Source organism: Protomyctophum bolini (genome assembly GCF_963924005.1).
Source record: "Protomyctophum bolini genome assembly, chromosome: 16".
Taxonomy (NCBI): Eukaryota; Metazoa; Chordata; class Actinopteri; order Myctophiformes; family Myctophidae; genus Protomyctophum; species Protomyctophum bolini.
The window spans coordinates 43290962-43312132 of record NC_137877.1 but is presented as its reverse complement, the minus strand read 5'-3'; the positions used below and the strand labels follow the sequence as shown (position 1 = coordinate 43312132).

Genomic DNA, 21171 nt, shown 5'->3' with positions numbered 1-21171 from the left:
GCCTGGCAAAGGAAATAGAGCATGCACCTCCACTCTAGCCCAGGTGCTAGACAAAAAGGCAGTACAAGATGAAAAATAGAGTCTGCAACACTGGTATGAAACTCAGCTCCACTGGTTTATTAGATTCGACGTTTCGATCCCTTTGGCTTATAGGATCTTCTTCAGGAATAATGTGACAGGGAATGGGTGTGCACCTATATACAGGAAGGGGTAGGGGTACAACTGATTGGCTCTAACGATGGGTGGTGGCTACTGCCACCTAAGCCCAAAACCAATCAACCAATTTCCCATGTCACAATAATAATAATAATAAACATGTTTGAATATACACAAATACAAAAATATATAACAGGTACAGAATGTGTACAAAATATGCAAAATCTAAGCACAATAATACACATTGATTTCAGGATAGGACACAAAAAGGTTGTCGTGGATAAAATCTAATTTTAAATTCCAGATGACTCATTTATTAATTGTTTGTTGAAAATAAAAAAGACCCAAAGCTCCTAGTGAGGAAGCTGAGACCATTACTTAGATTATCAACAATTGTGTCCGATGCTGAGAACAAATGAGGATGAGGACTAGTAGTTCTTCAGGAGGGGCACTCCATCAGAGTACATCATCCGACAACCTACAGATAAGAAAGAGAATGTGAGATACAAATAATACAACAGGTAAGTACCTAAACATAATCAAGTGTGGGGCATGCCATGCACACTGTACTACTGCAAGAGTTAAAATCAAGTTAAAAACAAGTTAGAAACCTCCAGTAAAAAGAGGGATACATTCACCACAAAAGTACTCAAAGGGATACTGGATTGAGAGACTCATAATAAATGTACAATTATAGGAATGGTCTGATGTCAAAAGACTCATTCAAGCCCTTATTAACAGTATTGAGGGTTGACATCCAAAATGTCTCACGCTGCAGGAGTAGAACATCAATGTCTCCACCCCTAGGTGGCAGTTGGACCCTTTCAATACCAATATACCTCAAGGAGGAAATACAATGTTGGGCTTGGTGGAAATGTAGGGCTACAGGATTTTTGAATTTTTTGTTTCTTATGTCACTCCTATGTTCTGAAATTCTGGTTTTAAGGGGTCTTAGAGTTTTGCCTATGTAGGCAAGCCCACACACAATTAAGCATATAGACCACATTATTTGTCGTACAGCTGATAATGCCCTTGACTTTGAAAGTCTTTCCTGAGGTGGGGTGATTAAATGTATGACATTTAGATGTGAAACCACATTGTGCACATCTGCCACACTTGTAATTACCATCTGGAATATCAGACAAAATGTGTGGGTGTCTCCTGAGGTAAATGTGACCTGATCAAGAGGTTCTTAAGATTAGGTGGTCTTTTGTACACTATGCGAGGAGGGGCAGAGAATGTTCTTCCTAGGGTGGGATCTGACCTCAAGATATGCCAATGCTTTCTGATCGTTGCTTCGAATTGTCTACCTAATGGAGAATACTGTGTATAACAGTTAATTTGTTGGGCTTTATCAATCTTCTCCTTTGTTTTAAGACAATCTAATTGGGTACATTCACTGAATTTGTCTATGGCAGGTTTGATCCATTCATCTGGGTACCCGCGTTTGCATGTGTAGTGAATGATTGATCTGAGCTGCAGATCCTACGTACCCGTTTGAACTGACCCATAGGGATGCCCTTCTTCAATGGGGTCGGATGATAACTTTCACCATGCAACAGGGCATTTCGGTCTGTCGGTTTCCTATACAGATCCATGTTTAGTCTGATATTTTCTTTAATGACAAGAATGTCAAGAAAATTCATTCGGCAACGATCAGAGGCCATGGTGAACCTTAAAGAATGACTGCTGTCATTTAAAAAGCTGTGGAAGGCTGTCAACTCTGTAGAAGAACCAGTCCAGATAAGGAAGATATCATCTATATAACGTTTCCACAACTGAATGTGGAATGTGGAAACGGATTGTGCCTGGAATCAAAAATAAAATCAGTTTCAAGGAGCCCAACAAAAAGGTTAGCGTAATTGGGTGCCATCTTACCATAGCCGTACCACATTTTTGTAAGTAAAAGTCATTTTCAAACAAGAAAAAGTTTTTAGTAAGCACTATTTCAGTGAGATATTTTAAACATTTAGTGCTGGGGATAACTTCAACCCTCTGATTGAGAAAGTGTTCAATTCCCTCTAGACCACCTTGGTGTGGGATGTTCGTATATAAACTTTCCACATCTAGTGTAACAAGAAAAGACTCATTGTTAACTGATTCTATGGTTTGTAGGACCTGGATGAAATCACTAGAGTCCCTTAAGTAGGAGGGTAGTGCAAAAACATGTGGCTTAAGGAAATAGTAAATAAATGAAGAAATCTTCTCTGTAAGAGAGCCTATCCCTGAAACAATAGGTCTGCCTGGAGGCAGACGAAGTTTTTATGAATTTTGGGCAGGGTATATATCACTGGTGTAACAGGGCATTCAACCTTCATATAGTTAAATTAATTTTTGTTGAGATCTCCTGTTTCTAAATAGTGCTCAAGAATTCTGTGAATATAGTTCTTGAACTCTATAGTGGGGTTGCCATTCAATTTTTGGTAAAACACATCATTATTGAGCTGTATGTATTTCACCAACATTATGCCACTCTGTCCAAGAGGACAATAGCTCCCCCTTTGTCAGCAGACTGTACAACAACAGATTTATATATTTTTAATTCTAACAAAGCATCACGTTGTGACTTGACCATGTTATTAGTGACCTTACTGTTGTTTCTTAGATAGGAGTTGTGACACTTCACTTTCAACCAATCTGCAATATGTGTCTATGGATGAGTTCCTATGTTTAGGTGGAATAAATGTAGATCTTTTCTTAAACTGTTTCAAAGGCCCTATATTGGGCTCAGCAATATCATCAGGGTTAACTAATGGAGGCTGTGTATTATCTGAGCTAGCCTCCTGTACCCTGTTACCGTTTACATTAGAAAATAATTCCCTCAGTCTAAGATTGCGGAAGCATTTTTGAAAGTCTACTAAAGTATCAACATCATTACATTGGGTAGTACATTAGGTCGAGCCTGGCTCATGGACTATTCACATCACCATGGTGCATCGGCAAGAATGGGTAGACAAGGAGATTCCGTTTGAGCCTTTATTTCCATTGCACAGACACACATTTATATTGAGCAAGGAGGTGAGGCATCACGGTTATGGTTTTTTACTATGAAAAGATAGAAACACATAATTATTATACAATCCAACCACATTTAAACAATACACCAAGTGAACATTCTAAGGTTTGTGATCATTGCATTTCCCTGAAGTTCACAATAGGCCAAGCACATGTGCATTTGCATGCACAAACATATCTATACTATGGGCCTCAAGGCAAGCAAGTAGCTACAAACACATCTATACTATAAGCTTCAAGGCAAGCAAGTAGCTACAAACATATATACTATAAGCTTCAAGGCAAGCAAGTAGCTATAATAGTCATTATCTTCATCACAAACACAATAAGGTGCAACATACCGGTATGCATTCATGAATTTAACTACTCACTTCAGTGACGCATAACCGTGGCCTGCTGAGACTCCAGAGCAGAGGGCTCTCAGCTGGTTGTTACTGCTGCTGCTTCCAAACATGGACTGAGGGAACAGGCAGCATTATATACCAGGCCACTGATTGAGGAGTGAGTGAGAGCAGGTGTGATTACTGATTGGGAGGGAGTGACATCACGTGAGGTGGGTGGGTCCACATGGAATAGGCCAGGGGGAGGGTTGTTGCTGCTCATTAGGATGACTCTTTTCTACAATAGCGCTATCGAAAAGTTTGAAGAGAAAAGTTGACAGTGAAAACAGAGTGTTTAGAGAGGAGTGGACAGATCGGTGACACATACCAATGTGTCTTTCTGGGCATAGATGATGCAGCACAGACTCCAGTAAACTTCCAAAAAACGGGAGCGCTGCACAAGGCACGCTGGACGGCCAAGTTACTCTACAATGTTGAGTCTACTGTGGCGTCTCGGTCGAGGACCGCGCACCACGGGTTGGTAACCCTGGGGAGAGAGGGGGAGTCTAGTCGAGACTCTCCCGGGGGGACAGACTGACCTGGTGCTCGGTAAGACCAACCCATATTCCCTCTCTCTCCATATGATATATAATATAATATAATTATATTATATTATATTGATCGACCCATAGTAATTGTGTTGTGATTCTCTTGTCTAAGGACTATCCAGGCACCGACTAGACCTGCCGTTGGGCTCGGAGGCTATGGCAATTCATTCCCCCTATCCCCTATATAAGAGACTATTTGACTGGAGGACACGGCCCGCTATAGAGCACCGTTATTTGGACCCAGGGACGGAGAAGTCCCAGAACCTGAGTTAAAAACCTTATTCACCTTTTCTAGGGCTGAGTCCTCCTCCCGCCCTCTCCCTACAAGCTGTAGGCTGAAAAGACTGTAATATAATTTTGAGTGAATAAAACTGCGCCTAAAAAAGGCTTGTTGCAACGCTGCCTCCTGTGTTCCTTGATGTGATTATCAGAGCCCCCACACTACACTCTCAAGTTGGCTTTGCTGGAGCGGCATATCACCTTGCCTACCCAGGGCACCATCACCACACGGCAGCAGGTGCCGAAGATTCGGTCATTTGCCAACTTCATTACGCACATCTACGCAACATGGTGTTTGACCTGTGACACGGCCGATGATGCTGCATGGAATGACCTCACACTCTACCACAACCTGCACCAGGCGCGGAACTGGGGGGGGAGGGGAGTGTCGTTTCACCCTGGCCCGATCATGTGGGCACTGGAAGCACTGGAGAGGCACCTCTGGTACCTGACTGCTGAGATGCTGCCCCTGGCACTCTTCAGCACCAAGGTACCAGCTGATGAGTGACGTGCACTTGCAGATGCCATCTTGGATCACAAGCCAGATGATCTCTCCATGCACCAGTGCGCTTTGGCACTGGTGCAAGGCAAAGTTTCCAGTCCTCTCGCCGACCACCAGGCTGGCCGACATTGACAAGCCAGAATGCTGGTTCGGTATTCACCGGCTGCAGATCGATCCAGCATTTATCTCACTCAATGTAGAGGATTGGGCTACCAGAGGATGGGCATTCATTCCAGGCAGGTGTGGTGAATGTGCGTGCTATTAACGTTGTCAATGACTGTGCCGAGCATGGGGTCAAACTCACAACAGGTTGTGGCAGCAGCGAAGAGTGAGCAAGATCTGCAGATGTCCTGCAAGCAGTTGAGCATTACTGCTGTGGGCAGCCTAATCTTAGATGCTGCAAGCGCCAGTTGAACATGAACACAGTGAAGGACTAAGACTCAATTTTCAAACATTTTTCAGTGATGATTTCAATGAAAATGTAATGTTTATTCTTAAGTAAACCATTTAGCTCTTTCCAAAAACATCTTCTCAAAAACTATTTGTTGTAAATCCCATGTGTCTGTTCTGCAACAGACCAGTGTCTGTTTGCAAAGAATATAACATCAGACGGCACCACGATACGGAGCATCCCACCTTCAAAGTGAATTTCCCACCAAAATCAGAGGCACGAAAGAAAGAAATAGAAAGACTGAAAGCATCTTATGCACACAGCAACAGTATCCTGGTGCGAGGCCTCACATCGCAACAAAAAGTGACCAGTGCTTCACTAAAGGCGTCCTGGGTGCTCGCCAAGCACAACAAGCCCTTCACAGATGCAGAGGTGTTCAAGGAGATGATGGTGACAGTTTTGGAGGAACTCGCTACCGACAAGTCTACTATCATTGCGTCAGTCAAAAAGCTGTCCCTGTCTGCTAAGGTTAGGGTTCTGAATGGCGCTGTGTAACCCACTGTCGGACGCGGTGCGGGGTGTAATTATTGATGGTCTCCGTAATGCAAATTACTTTTCCATGGCCATAGATGAGAGCACTGACAACACAAATGTAGCCCAGTTGTGCGTTTATGTTAGATATTTTGATGGAAACGTTTTCAAGGAAGAGCTGCTGTCTCTTATCCCATTAGAAGGGCAAACCACTGCAGACATTATATTTACGAAACTGGAAGAGTTGTTTAGGCTGCATTCTTTGTCATTTGAGAGGGTTAATTTAATCGTGACAGACGGGGCTCCTGCTGGTGGGAAACAGGGGTCTAGTTAGCAGGTTGAAGGAACTCGCCCCCCAAATGCATGGGCTGCATTGCCTCATCCAATAAAGTGTCCTTTGTGCCAGGCTCAGTGGCGAGCTAAAGAGTGTTATGGATAAAGTGATGCGAGTCATTAACTTATCAGGGGTACGTCAAGCACCCAGGATCCGCTTTTCAGACAACTAGTGGCTGAGTCAGAAGATGCCACCTACAATGATCTGCTGCTACACAATGACGTGCGCTGGTTGAGCAAAGGCAAAGCATTGGACCGCTTCTGTGGACTAATAGATGAGTTCCAAGGCGTTCCTTTAAATTAAAATGAGCAAGACTACCTTGCCCTTCTGGGAGACGTAAAGTTCATGTCCAATGTAGCTTTCTTATCTTATATATTTGGCCACCTAAACCAGCTTAACCTCCAGCTACAGGGGAGCTATAGTGGACATGGTCGAAAAGCTTGAGTCATTCACGAGGAAGCTGGAGTTGTTAGAGAAAGACATATCCACTGGCAGGATCCTACATTTCAGTGCACTAAAAAAACATGGATGTGACAGAGCTGATGATTGACTTCATCAAGCAGCTACGAGCCAACTTCACGTCTAGGTTTGATGACTACTCTATCCCAAAATAACTCATTGCCTTTGTACGTGACCCTATCACAGTGAAACCAGGTGGAGACTTCTCCTCCCAGGCGAAATAAATTATCCCCTCGCTAGATGCGGCTGCTTTGGAAATAATTAATAATAATAATTGATTTCCAAACAACCTCCCTGGTCAGCGATGCACTCAAGAGTGCAGAGTCCATGAGTGCCTTTTGGGTGGCATGCTCAGAGGAGTACAGTAACATTAAGAAACTCGCATTGTACAGTATGTGCTCACAATGTTCCCTTCCACCTATGTATGCAAGTCTGCCTTTTCTTCTATGAATGCGATTAAGACCCACGAGAGGAATCACTTGACACACAAAAACCTTGAGAACTGCCTGTGGATTAAAGTGACGTCCATATTACCAGACATCAAGCGAATAGTGACCGACGGGAGGTGCCAGTTTTCACACTAAGTGAGTAGGCTACCTAAGCCTGTTATTCAATAGCCTAATTAAATTTTTTATTTAGTAATTCTTCTAATGTAGCGATCCTGCTGTGTCGTTTCAGGAGCTTCTTTATTTTGGTCTGATTTTAAGACGGTTTAATTCCATGTTCACATTGCTGTTCTGTCACATTTCTGTTTCTATTAGTAAAGATACAGTTTTAATGATTTACTGAACTGTGTTTTTATTTCATAACATACTGTACTACTCCTGCTTTTTTGCTATTTCAGCACCAGGTGCTGTCCACTGACTTTTTTCATGTCATTGAGCGAGCGCCGCCCACGTTATACCCCGCTGTCATTCACTCTCAACATGGAGTAATATAATATAGTCATTATTTAGGTGGAGATCGTTTCTGTATTTGGACATAATAGATAGCCTATATGTGAGACTATCGGTCTGATATTGTATTAAAAAAAAAAATCTCAAAATTATCTCACGGGCCAGATATTATTATATGATACCATGATGTGAAAATGAATAGGCTATATGGAAAATTTGACTATTACTGTGTTCCGTTCTATAATGCAATCTAAACTTTATCCATGACTGGCAAACTTCTGCAGATCAGCTCCCACCAGATCCTAAGAAACACAAAACTTCTTTGGGGCAGGAAGAAATTAAAGTGGGGAAAACCCCAATCAACTTATTGCCCACAATGTTTTATTGCTGGGCAGGATGCACGTTTGGGTGAGAAATACCCCCTAGAACCCGCCCTGCTTTCCAATTAACCAACACTTACCTGAAAAAGGTCTGTTGGTGAACATCTTTACAAAAGCAAACCATACATTAAAGACTGGAAAGGTCTCTGATTAATCAGATTCTCAATCTCAGTCACATGCCAAACCATCACAATCTGAAAGCTGTTGGACAATAAGGAGTTAAAGATGAAGTGCGCCACCATGTGGCCAGTTAGTATACCCCCCTCCACAAAGCATTACTCACATCTTGCTTCACAACAAATGCTGAGCCTGCAGGTCATCACTAGCTACAACAAACTTCATTGTACATGCATGAATTAGGCTCTTTGCACAGGAGCTGCATTAAACAGTCAATTAAAAGTTGTAACAAGTCTCCATTTCCAAGTCCATTCAAGTCCAGTCCAGGCTGGCAGGAAAATGTGGTTCTGTCGTTTTCTTTTCTTTGTGTATAGGCTACTGAGAGGTCAGTCATGTTGTTGCAATGTGTCATTTATTTTTGCGCAGCAGAGGTCACTGAACAATAAATCTTGCAAATACAAATTGTCTTTCTTTTTTACAGCATATAGACTGTAAAGCTGATTTGTGTTGTAGTTACTATAACATCCTTTCTGTCAGGCTGCCGAACCGGAGTATGTGTGTGGAACCAAGCAGGAGATCGAACACAAGAATGACTGGTCTAAAACACTTTACTTAACTTATAGGAACAAAAGAACACAAGATACGCCACACAGGGCAGGAACTAAAACATACAGGAACAGCAGTGCAAAGCTGGCATAACACCAAACTATAATCCGACACAGAGTCCATCAAACACACCAGTTAAATCACAGAGTCAACTAGAACTGCACTCTGCCGAGTGCATACTTGCTTGTTGCACACTAGTAGGCCATTTATGGCCTACTAGTGCGCAAGCAGAGCGCGCAAGTACTTTCGACCGCTACAAACCGCTACAAACTGTCAAATCTCAGTTTCTGCCTCTATGTATATGTCATTTGTAAGTTGATTAGCGGTATACTGTGGTTACTTTGCGCCCTATGCACCGTCCCAGCCTTTTCGATGCGTATGCACCGTCCCAGCAATGACTAATGACTAGACATACGTATACATATACATTATACTATATAGAGTATGTAGTTGTAATTTGATTAGCAGTATGCTGTGGTTACTTGGTGCCAAAAAGTGACAGCCGTCTTTTTCAACCGTTTTTATGTTTATGCAAATCTGTGCCTGGTTTGCTGGGACCAGATTACACATTACGTCATCGTTGAGAGCTGGGACCAGAGTACATGGTGTGTATATGTATGACTAGCTCTCAGTGATGACGTAAGATAAATGGTCATCTGTGTAATCTGTCCCAGCAGACCAGGCACAGATTTACAAATTACAAATTTCAAATTACAACTACATATAGAGTATGTAGTTGTAATTTGATTAGCAGTATACTGTGGTTACTTGGTGCCAAAAAGTGACAGCCGTCTTTTTCAACCGTTTTTATGTGTATGCAAATCTGTGCCTGGTTTGCTGGGAACAGATTTCACATTACGTCATCGTTGAGAGCTGGGACCAGAGTACATGGTGTGTATATGTATGACTAGCTCTCATTGATGACGTAAGAGAAATGGTCATTTGTGTAATCTGGTCCCAGCAGACCAGGCACAGATTTACAAATTACAAATCACATTACAACTACATACAGAGTATGTAGTTGTAATTTGATTAGCAGTATACTGTGGTTACTTGGTTCCAAAAAGTGACAGCCAGTTTTTTTCAACCGTTTTTATGTGTATGCAAGTCTGTGCCTGGTTTGCTGGGACCAGATACCACATTACGTCATCGTTGAGAGCTGGGACCAGAGTACATGGTGTGTATATGTATGACTAGCTCTCAGTGATGACGTAAGAGAAATGGTCATCTGTGTAATCTGGTACTTGCGCGCTCTGCTTGCGCAAGTAATAATTGGCACAATAGTCCACAGCTGTGTTCCCAGGAGGAAACTGTCTCTCAGGTAGGGTGGAGGAGGGGAATACAACAGGGAAGGTAGGAGAGAACATAAGGGTGGCGGACCCGGCATGGGACGTACTGGGACAGAACGTGACACTTTCCAAAAAGCATATTTCCACGTTGTTTTTTTATATCCTTTTATTTCAGTTGTATTTCAGTATTCACTACTAACTCAGATCATGCTGAGCTCTGATTATATGAGCTATAGCAGTAACAGAGCTCTGAATCTAATATCCCAACACACATGAATGGGAAAAGTGACGTAATTTCTCCCAGGAAGAATGACATACTAATCCCTGCCTACTCAGATCATGCTGTGCTCTGATAGGCTATCAGTTTTGGATATCTGAAACTACATAATTTCTCCTAAGAAGAACTTAATTTCTCCTAGGAAGAACTTAATTCATCCTAGGAAGAATAGCAGTTATCTGAAATTATAGTTTCTCCTAGTAAAAACTCAGTTACAGATATCTGAAACTAAAAGCCCAATACACATGAATGGAAAAGGTGACGTCATTCCTCCTAGGAAGAATTTAATTTCTCTTAGGAAGAATAGCAGTTGTTGATAGGAATAACTTAATTTCTCCTAGGAATAACTTAATTTCTCATAGGAAGAATGATAGTTGTTGATAGGAATAACTTAATTTCCCCTAGGAATTAATAACTTAATTTTGACTAGGACAAATTGTAATGAGGTACATATCTTGAAATATAATTTCTACTAGTATGAATGAAATTATAGATAGCTGTAATGTGCAGTTTTAACTAGTCAAAATGTAATTACAGATATCTGCTATTACTTTATGACTAAATAAATAATAATAATAATAATAAAATGTGTACTAGTAGAAATGCTATTTGCGATATCTAAAATAGAATTGTAGATAGTCAACGGATCCTTTTTATGTTTAACACTAGGATGTCTGAAAAAAATTCACTCCTACTCAGTCTGGCTATTTCGGCCAAATCGACCGACGTCCCCCTTTCTCCCCCACGCGTCTAAAGATCTTCACTCACACCTCCCTCTCCAGCTGGACAATGGTAATGTCACATTCGGCGGCAGTGTGTTGCACACGGAACGGAAGACTGAGGCAGTGAGGCTAGTGCTTAGACTTACATTTAGACAGAGTGGCGCATTAGGCCAACAGTACCTGGGTTAGTTTACATCTTGTGTTGAATGTTGGCATTATAAATTATACTCCATTGGTGTTTCATCAGTGCGAACGGAAATATAGGCTACAGTCTGCAGCCTGGTGATAAAATAAAAAAACTCCACACGTGAAATGCCACTGTTGAGGAGAAACCCCAGCTCAGCTGCTGTTTATAACATCGCACAGTTATTGAATTCATGAACATTTACATGCCTCCCTGAGAGGGAGAGAGAGAAAACTTAAGTTATGTCTATAACTATGGATCTATGAGAACGAACGATGACCGTCACTACGGTCATAACAACGAATGATGCCCTCATCTTCCTCTTCTCGAGACCAAATTATATTAAAATTGTCATGCCAACATGACCCGGGGGGGCGGCCTCACCGTATAAGTTATGTCCGGTGAGGGCGGCTCCGCCTCCAGCCTCGAACGCCTCATAACGTTCCGAGCGACAGGACATAGTGACGGTCATCGTTCGGTCTCATAGATCCATAGTTATAGACATAACTTACGATCTATATCGACCTCACTCTGACCGTCACAAATGTCCTCCATGGACACTCCTCTTAGTGCAGCCCAAGAAGTGGCCACCCCCCTTGTGGAGTGGGCCACCACATTCTCAGGGACCGGCTGGCCTAGATCAACATAGGCCGCCGAGATTGTGTCCACAAGCCAATGCGACAACCGTTGCTTGGACAAGGGAAGTCCCAACCTCCTGCCCCCATAGCAGACAAACAGCTGCGTGCCTGTGCCTCATATGGCCTGTGTGCGATCTACATAAGCACGAAGTGCTCGGACCGGACACAATGTAAAAAGGCCCTCCACAGTTTCCTGGGGGCCCAGAGCAGAACGCAATGCTGTAATTTCCAGCACTCGGTTCACCGTCTGCAGAGTAATTACCTTGGGCAGAAATGCCGGGTTAGGCCACAGCGACACCCCTGTGCCATCGGGTTTCCACCTCATGCAGTCTTGGCTGACTGACAAGGCCTGAGGCAGAGGAAAGCGCCAAAAGAAGTGCCGTCTTACGAGAGCGGGATTTCAGATCGGACTGATCCATCGGCTCATACGGGGCTCCCATCAAAGACTGCAGTACCAGAGGGAGATCCCAAGCAGGGGCCCTCAAGGACCGTCCGGGGCGTAGCCACTTGACACCAGCCATGAACTGAGTGACAAAACTATGCCTACCAACTGGTAGCCCATCAACCTCTTCATGCCGGAGCGAAATAGCAGCGGAATACACCCTGATGGTGCTGGCTGCTCTGCCAGCATCCAAGAGGGACTGGAGAAAACATAACACTAGGGATATGTTGCATAACAAAAAAATAAAGTCGCCGTATCACGGCCGTTCCGCAACAAACGGAACACTTAAGGTAGCCTAACTGAAGGGCAAAACCCTGTAGGCAAAACAATACAAGTACACAACAACAACGTGTTACAGTTTAGCTTTAGCAAACAAACACAGTAGGCTATAAAGTCACAACATACTGCAACCCATAGGGACGCAAGGCGCCTGCACCGAAGTGTACGGGTTTCCAATGCAGAGAGTGTGGAAAGACTACTAGTGAAAACCAAGCAGTCAGCATTAACAGTATAGATCTCAAAGATACGATACCATCTTACCTACCGTACAGGTCTCATGAGGCGAGAGAGGGAAAGAGGCGGAGCCACCCTCACCGGGCCCACATGACCCCCGGGTCATGTGGGCATGACAATGTTGATATATTGGTCTCGAGAAGAGGAAAATGAGGGCATCATTCGTTGTTATGACCGTAGTGACGATCAGAGTGAGGTCGATATAGATCAGAGTAGTTCCATAACAGTCGGTCCATAACAGAGTCGTCCATAACAGTGGGTCCATAACAGAGTAGTTCCATAACAGAGTAGTTCCATAACAGAATCATTCAAGTCACGCCAGAAAGTGGACAAACTGTGAAAGTCATTTTTTTAACAACGGAATCTTTTCATGCTTTGATTATGCAAACGTGTACTGAAGCCAAGTGTACTGAAGCCAAGTGTACTGAAGCCACAGTGTACTGAAGCCAAGTACAATTCAGCATGTGTCAGTTATCCTATGATTAATTACTCTGTGTGTGTGTGTGTGTGTGTGTGTGTGTGTGTGTGTGTGTGTGTGTGTGTGTGTGTGTTTGTGTACGTGTGTGCGTGTGCATGTTTGGCTGGGATCCTGGTGTCAATAAAAAGAGTCTTTTACAGATCAGCTTCCTCGCGTAGAGAGGGGGAGGGGCTTAAACGTACACGAGAGCCTATAAAATCAAACCCTGCAGTCGGCAGCACTTCCATTACAGGATTAACATGATCGGCTCTACAACCTTTAAATTAGTTCTTCCAGCTGAAACGGACGTGTCCCTTGTTGAATTAAACAATTAAACAGATTTATTTTTACATTTGTTTTCCTCCAACGTACACTTTTCTATTTCTTTTTTCCACTTTTTTGTCTACTTTCCTTTTCTTTTTTCCACTTTTTTTACCTTTAAATTGTTATTTTTTTCCTTTTTTTGTTTTGCACTTTTTGCACTTTTTTCAACTTTGTTTTCTAACCTTCGTTTTGTTTTCTAACCTTCGTCTTTGTTTTGTTTTCTAACCTTCGTCTTTGTTTCTAACCTTCGTCTTTCATGTTGTTTACGTTCTGAACGGGAAGCCATTCAGGAATGACTCCAGCTGTTAACAATCAAGAATGATCCCGGACGACATGATGTTGGGGTTCTCCTCCTGGTGGTGGGGGGGTCACGGTCCCCATGGTGCCAACAACGTCTCCTCCCGGTGGTGGGGGGGGTCATTGGGTGGGGGTTGTCGCGTTGGGTCGTCGTCGTCATCGGTGCTCCAGCCCAGCTGGGACTACCTCCGTCTGAACCATCAGGAGGCGCTGAGGAGCCCGCTGTTTCCCGTAGCTCTGTCCGTCTCCACCTACATTATCCTGGTGTCTGTCTACACCACCCTGGACCTCCTGGCTCCATCCTGGCCCCTCGTACGGAGATACAAGCTACACCCTGACAGGTAATTAACACCCTGAGCGGCAAGCACGGAGTTCCCCGCCCTATCAATCGCTAAAAGTGCTCCGCTGCTATAAATTGATGGACGCTCCGATTGAATGGATTAAATAACCTCTGATTGAATGGATTAAATATCCTCTGATTGAATGGATTAAATAACCTCTGATTTAATGGATTAGATAACCTCTGATTGAATGGATTAAATAACCTCTGATTGAATGGATTAAATAACCTCTGATTTAATGGATTAGATAACCTCTGATTGAATGGATTAAATAACCTCTGATTGAATGGATTAAATAACCTCTGATTTAATGGATTAGATAACCTCTGATTGAATGGATTAAATAACCTCTGATTGAATGGATTAAATAACCTCTGATTTAATGGATTAAATAACCTCTGATTTAATGGATTAAATAACCCCGGGCGTTCGGGGTAATCTGGCCCCGCATCAGGAGATACAAAGTAAATCCTGACAGTTTTCTTGAAAAACCTCATGTTTCTATATCAGTGGTTCTCAAACATTTTCATGTCAAGGAACCCCAAAAATATGTAATGGTACCCAGGGTTACCATTACATATTTTGACCACCCACCTCTGGAAATATGTTGTACGTTCGCTCTGAAAGAATATATATTCAATGATTTGCGGCACATTTTCCACGATTTTTCAAAAATAGCAGATCTACAAGCTCGTAGCGCGGCCCTTGGTGAAAAGAAATAGCAGACAGACGTGCTGTAAGCTTGTAGATCGGCTCTTTCAGTTGTTTTAAACTGTTTGCTTTAAGCCACCTCTTAAGGTTAAATTTGAAGGTCAGATAGTTGGAAGTCTCTCTTACTTCTGTGGAGACTCTTCCAGGGATGGGAGGCTCTAACAGAGACTGTTCCAGGGATGGGAGGCTCTAACAGAGAAGACTGTTTTACCAAACACACTACATCTGTTGATGCCGTACACGGTCAACACTGATTGGTTGTTGACCCCGTATACAGGCCCATCCCACTGATTGGTTAATTGATCCCCCGTCCGTGTTACAGGCCAACCCCGCTGATTGGTTAATTGAACCCCCGTCCGTGTTACAGGCCAACCCCACTGATTGGTTAATTGATCCCCCGTCCGTGTTACAGGCCAATCCCACGGGACGAGCTGTGGACCACGCTGCGCCTGACGCTCTACCACCACCTGATCTACATCTTCCCCACGGCCGTGGCCCAGTGGGCGTGGCGGCCCGCGGCCCCCCACCCTGGGGGCTCTGCTGGCGGGGGTCCTGGCCTGCCTGCTGCTGTTCGATTTCCAGTACTACCTCTGGCACCTCCTGCACCACCGTGTAGGGTGGCTGTACCGGACCTTCCACTCAGGTACGACTCACCTCACCCCACCGCGTAGGGTGGTGCCATTTGCAAATAAAGTCTATTCTATTCTAATACTAAAGGTCATTACAATGAATGAACAGCGAATTAGCGACGCGATGCGAATAAGCGATCCGAAAAATGCGAAATATTTGCCCGGTGAATTTTGTCGCGTCTGTACACATATAAATGCGACGCGTATTGTGCGATTATATTCGCCACCCCTCCACTCCATGTCCTCTCCTCTCCTCTCCTCCTCCACTCCTCTTCTCCTGCGTTATGTCAGAATTGGTATGCTTTCTTTCATACCCTGAAGAGAAGGCACTAAGGTGCCGAAATGTTGGTCTATAATAGAAGTTTTTTGTATCGTGATTCCTGTGCAACCTCTCCTTCCTACATACCGACCAAAGTTTGGCGGAGCCCGTTGCTCGCTGCTGTTAGCACACCCATGTGCCATGTCCACACACACGCACGCACGCACGCACGCACGCACACACACACACACACACACACACACACACACACACACACGCGTCGCCAATTCGCCAGTGTGTAATGACCTAATACTAATCCCATTGTTTCAGTGCACCACCAGTTCTCCAGGCCCTTCTCTCTGGTCACCCAGTACGTCTCAGGGTGGGAACTGGTCAGCTCTGGTTTCTGGGCCACGGCCGACCCCATCTTGCTGCAGTGCCACTGTCTGACCACATGGGGCTTCATGGTCTTCAACGTCTACGTGTCCACAGGTAAAAACAAATAAACTAAAGGAAAATCTGACCCGTCTGGAGTGAGTAGTACTGCACTGCACTGTACTGTACAAGCTCTCCTTGTATGGTGGTCCACTAATCAATACATCAATAAACATCTTCTCTTAATAATAATAATAATAATAATAAAACTTTATTTGTATAGCACCTTTCATGACATGAAATGCAGCTCAAAGTGCTTTACAGAGAAATGGAGGATAAAAGAAAAGCAAGGCAACAACATTAAAAACAAGCAGTAATGCAATACAGTGAGGACATGAATAACAAAAATAAAAAATAAAAGATCAATTAAAAGCAATGTTGTAGAAGTGGGTCTTGAGCTGAGCTTTAAAAATGTCTACAGAGGCTGCCTGACGAAGGTACAGTGGGAGCTTGTTCCATGCCGACGGCCCGTAGAAGCAAAAAGCTGCTTCCCCGTATTTTTTAGTTGCCATTTTTAGTTGCCAGCTTTATAGACAAGTAAAATAATTTTAAAATCAATCCTAAAAACAACCGGAAGCCAGTGCAGTGATGCCAAAACTGGAGTAATATGTTCTCTCATCTTAGTTCTAGTTAAAACTCTGGCTGCTGCATTTTGGACAAGTTGTAGTCTGTCAGTTGTTTTCTTAGGCAGTCCTGAAAAAAGTGCATTGCAGTAGTCAAGCCGAGAAAAAACAAAGGCGTGGATTAGCGTTTTTGCATCGTCCAAGGACAAATAGGCTCTGATTCGTGCAATATTTCTAAGGTGAAAAAAGGCAATCTTGGTAACATGATTAATGTGTGAATTGAAATTAAATTCAGAATCAATAATAACCCCCAGGTACTTTACTTTACTGTTACTTTCTACAGTCAGGTTACCAAGTCTGCTTATTATTGATTCTTTCTGCTCACTAGAACCGATTATGAGAACTTCTGTCTTATCCTCGTTTAGCTTGAGAAAGTTCTCACTCATCCAACATTTGATGCTAGACAGACAGGTCAACAGCGGGTCTAAAGCACATGGATCATCTGGAGCCACAGAAAGATAAAGTTGGGTATCATCAGCATAGAAATGAAAATTGACTCCGTGATTGGTAATGAGTTCGCCCAATGGCAATATGTACAAGGAGAAAAGCAGAGGGCCAAGAATCGAGCCCTGTGGAATACCAGAGCTGATGTCGTGTTTGTCTGAGTCAAACTCGGCTAGATTGACAAAGTAACTTCTGTTTGATAGGTAGGAGGAAAACCAGGACAGGGCCGTACCAGACAGGCCTATCCAGTGCTCCAGACGCTGTATTAAAATTGAATGATCAATCGTGTCAAATGCAGCCGTTAGATCTAGGAGTAGGAGAACAGATACATGTTTCTTGTCAGCAGACACCCTAAGATCATTAATTACTTTTACAAGTGCTGTTTCTGTGCTGTGACCTTTCCTAAAGCCAGATTGGAATTTGTTGTGCACATTATTGTTCTGTAGAAACACATCCAATTGATGAAAGATGCATTTTTCTAAAACCTTGCCCAGAAAGGGTAGATTTGAAATGGGTCGATAGTTACCCAAAACAGAGGTATCAAGATTGTGTTTCTTGAGTAGGGGCCTAACTACAGCAGTCTTCAGTGAGTCTGGGAAGACACCTGATTGTAGAGAGCTGTTTACAATTTTTAGGATATCTCCAATCACACTGTCCAAGACCTCTTTGAGAAAGGTGGTGGGAATTTTATCCAATGAACAGGAGGATGATGTCATCTGTGATATGGTTTTGCGGAGTTCATCTTCATCAATTGCGCAGAACGTTAATAGGCTCCCCCTGGAGAGATCTACTCTGGGACCATTAGCTGCTGTTTGAGGGTTTGCGCTAGCAGCAGCACCATTCATAATATCAGCTCTAATGTTAAAAATGTTGTTATCAAAAAAGCATGCAAACTCATTACACTTAGCTTTAGAGGCCGGGAATGACTGCTTGTAGGACTGGGGGGGGGGTTTAAAAGTCGTTCAATGGTAGAGAATAGGACTCTGGCATTTTTCTTGTTCTCATTAATAATGCCAGAGAAATATGCCTGCCTTGCTAGACGCAAGGCTTTGTTATAGGCGACTGTTGACTTTTTAAGAATCTCTAGGTGGATGGTGAGTTTGTTTTTTCTCCACGCTCGCTCAGCTCTACAACATTCTTGCTTCAGTGAGCGTGTATGCTCATTTATCCAGGGTGTTATTCTGGTGTTATGTTTCTTTTTTGTTTTCAAAGGAGCCACTATATCAAGAGCTGACTCTAGTTTAAGATTTGAACCATATCATTTACTGGGGGGGTATCGGGCAGGGGGGGGCCCAGATGACGAGAGAACTCGTCGGCTGCAGAAGAGCTAAAAAAACGCTTTTTTATGGTATATTCCGTGATGTTTTTCTCTAGATCAGAGACAGTCATATTAAAACACAGCAAATAGTGGTCTGATAGCTCAGGCCTTTCAATAGTCCTTTCCACAGTGATGTTCAGCCCTCTAGAAATCACCAGGTCCAGAGTGTGCCCATGTTTATGTGTAGGCCCAACAACATGTTGGATAAACTCAAAGGAGTGCAATAACTCTAAGAAGCCCATAGCCACAGCATCTGTAGCATCATCCAGGTGAAGATTAAGATCACCTGAGATAAGAGTTCTGTCATAGTTAGTGGAGCAGATAGATAAAAGTTCTGATATTTCTGTTAGAAATATTGCTTTACTGCATTTTGACGGGCGATAAATGCTAATCCTTATCTGTCTCTTATCTCCTGTCCAGAGGACCACTAATCAATACATCAATAAACATCTTCTCTGATCTCCTGTCCAGAGGACCACTAATCAATACATCAATAAACATCTTCTCTTATCTCCTGTCCAGAGGACCACTAATCAATACATCAATAAACATCTTCTCTGATCTCCTGTCCAGAGGACCACTAATCAATACATCAATAAACATCTTCTCTCATCTCCTGTCCAGAGGACCACTGCGGCTACGACTTCCCGTGGTCAATGCACCGGTTGGTCCCGCTGGGCCTGTGGGCGGGAGCGCCCAAGCATGACGCCCACCACCAGAGGCCCGCCTCCAACTACGCCCCCTTCTTCTGCCACTGGGATTGGCTGGCGGGCACCGACGGCCCGCCCCTCACCGTCGACGGCCCACCCATCGACACCGGCACCCCGCCGGCCCCACCCGCTCGCGACCAAAGTGCACGTGGAAAGGCTGACCACGTCAGAGGAGAAAGAGGACACAGTGAAATAGTTCAGCTGAAGCTCTCTTAGAACCAGAATATCGAAATGACTCTGACCTCTTTTCCACCGGCTGGCAACCAACTGTGAAGACGACAACACATTCTGAACAGAACCAGTATCTTTTACTAGGGCCTTCAAATGCAGAACGTTTAACTTTTGGAAACTAATATTGAAGAAACTGGTCTACCATCACTTACTAAAAGCATATTTTTGTTTATCTGGACAGCGCTGGTTAGCAGGTATCAATACACTTTTAGACTGACATGTTTGTGCCAGCGTGGATAATTCGATTTATTTCTTGATCGCCTCTTGTCTTGATTGTTCAAACATGACGCCATGGACCGCTATGCTCCATAACAGGCTTGATAATCCCAAAGCTTATTGATACCGGGTACTCGATTAGCCCAAAGCTTATCAATACCGAGTACTCGATTAGCCCAAAGCTTATCGATACCGGGTACTCGATAAGCTTATTGATACCGGGTACTCGATTAGCCCAAAGCTTATCCATACCGGGTACTCTATAAGCCCAAACCTTATTGATACCGGGTACTCGATAAGGCCAAAGCTTATTGATACCGGGTACTCGGTAAGCTTGTTATCGGGTTGTTCACGTTTCGAGCTCCATCGCTAGACATAAGGTGTGACAAAGTGTCATTGTATTGTAGATGAGATCAAGTGCAAACAGAGAGACACGGTACGGTATGTACCCCTATTGGGTAGGTACCCCTATTGGACAAAGCCAACTGGAGTTGTGACAAATCATGACAATAGACAAAATATTTTGAACCAAACAAATAATTACAAAGAAGAAAAATAACAAAAAAAGTGTTGTAACCTGCCGTTTGTTGTTTGTTATCATGATTTGTCACAACTCCAGTTGGCTTTGTACGAGGCTTAAAAGGTCTTTAAATTAATACTTTTTGAAAAGTCTATGAGGAAAATGAACGGGGAATCATTTCCTGGGCCCTGGTAGGGGGCGGGACTGTGACACTCTATTGGAGAGACGGCGAGATCATTTCACGGCGGACGACGTAGGTCGCGACGTATTGTTTTACGCCATGACATATTCTTCAATATGTCGCAGCGTAAACAATAATTCGCCGCAGCGTTAAGAATAAGTCGCGGCGTGAAGACTCGTCGCGACGTATTCTTTTACGCCATGGCTTATTTTTAAATACGTCGCAGCGTAATAGGAGTTATAGGCGTAATAGTTTAACTTTGTTTATTTTTTTTTGCCTGCCGCGGTGCAGGTTATTTATCCTAGTAGTACAATTCTCAAAATGAATGGAGTCCTCTGCTAGTGTAACGGTCAGAGCTCTCGCCCCTATAGTCAAGGCCCCGTGGGAGCTGGTTCGAATCTTGCAATTGTTTTTTTTTTAGCCTATATTGTGTACCGTATGTATACAGTGTGTGTGCGTGCGTGCGTATACAGTGTGCGTGTATGCGTGCGTGCGTGCGTATACAGTGTGTGTGTGTGTGTGTGCGTGCGTGCTTCATCATATTTATTATTATTATTATTAATATGCAGGTACAGATGCATGCAGGTACAGATGGACAAACCAGGCAGTGCCAGTGGCTACGGATCCAAGTAGGAAAAGAGATAAAATAATAATAATAAATACGATGAAGTATAAATAATAATAATAATAATAATAATAATAATAATAAATACGATAAAGTATAAATATAAATAATAATAATAATAATAAATACAATTAAGTATAAATATAAATATGATGAATTATTATTAATAATTATAATAATACATATGAAGT

The 21171-nt window shown here is 43.2% G+C and overlaps 1 protein-coding gene across 1 annotated transcript; it reads left to right on the top strand.

Moving 5' to 3' along the window:
* Positions 1-13758: 13758 nt before the first annotated feature.
* On the top strand, positions 13759-19423 carry LOC308330994 (cholesterol 25-hydroxylase-like protein 2; the record flags this gene model as incomplete). Its single annotated transcript, XM_080786063.1, is given in 5 exon segments — positions 13759-14078; positions 15202-15306; positions 15308-15432; positions 16008-16169; positions 19122-19423. Coding segments are annotated over 5 exon segments (1014 nt in total).
* Between the last annotated feature and the right edge of the window lie 1748 nt (positions 19424-21171).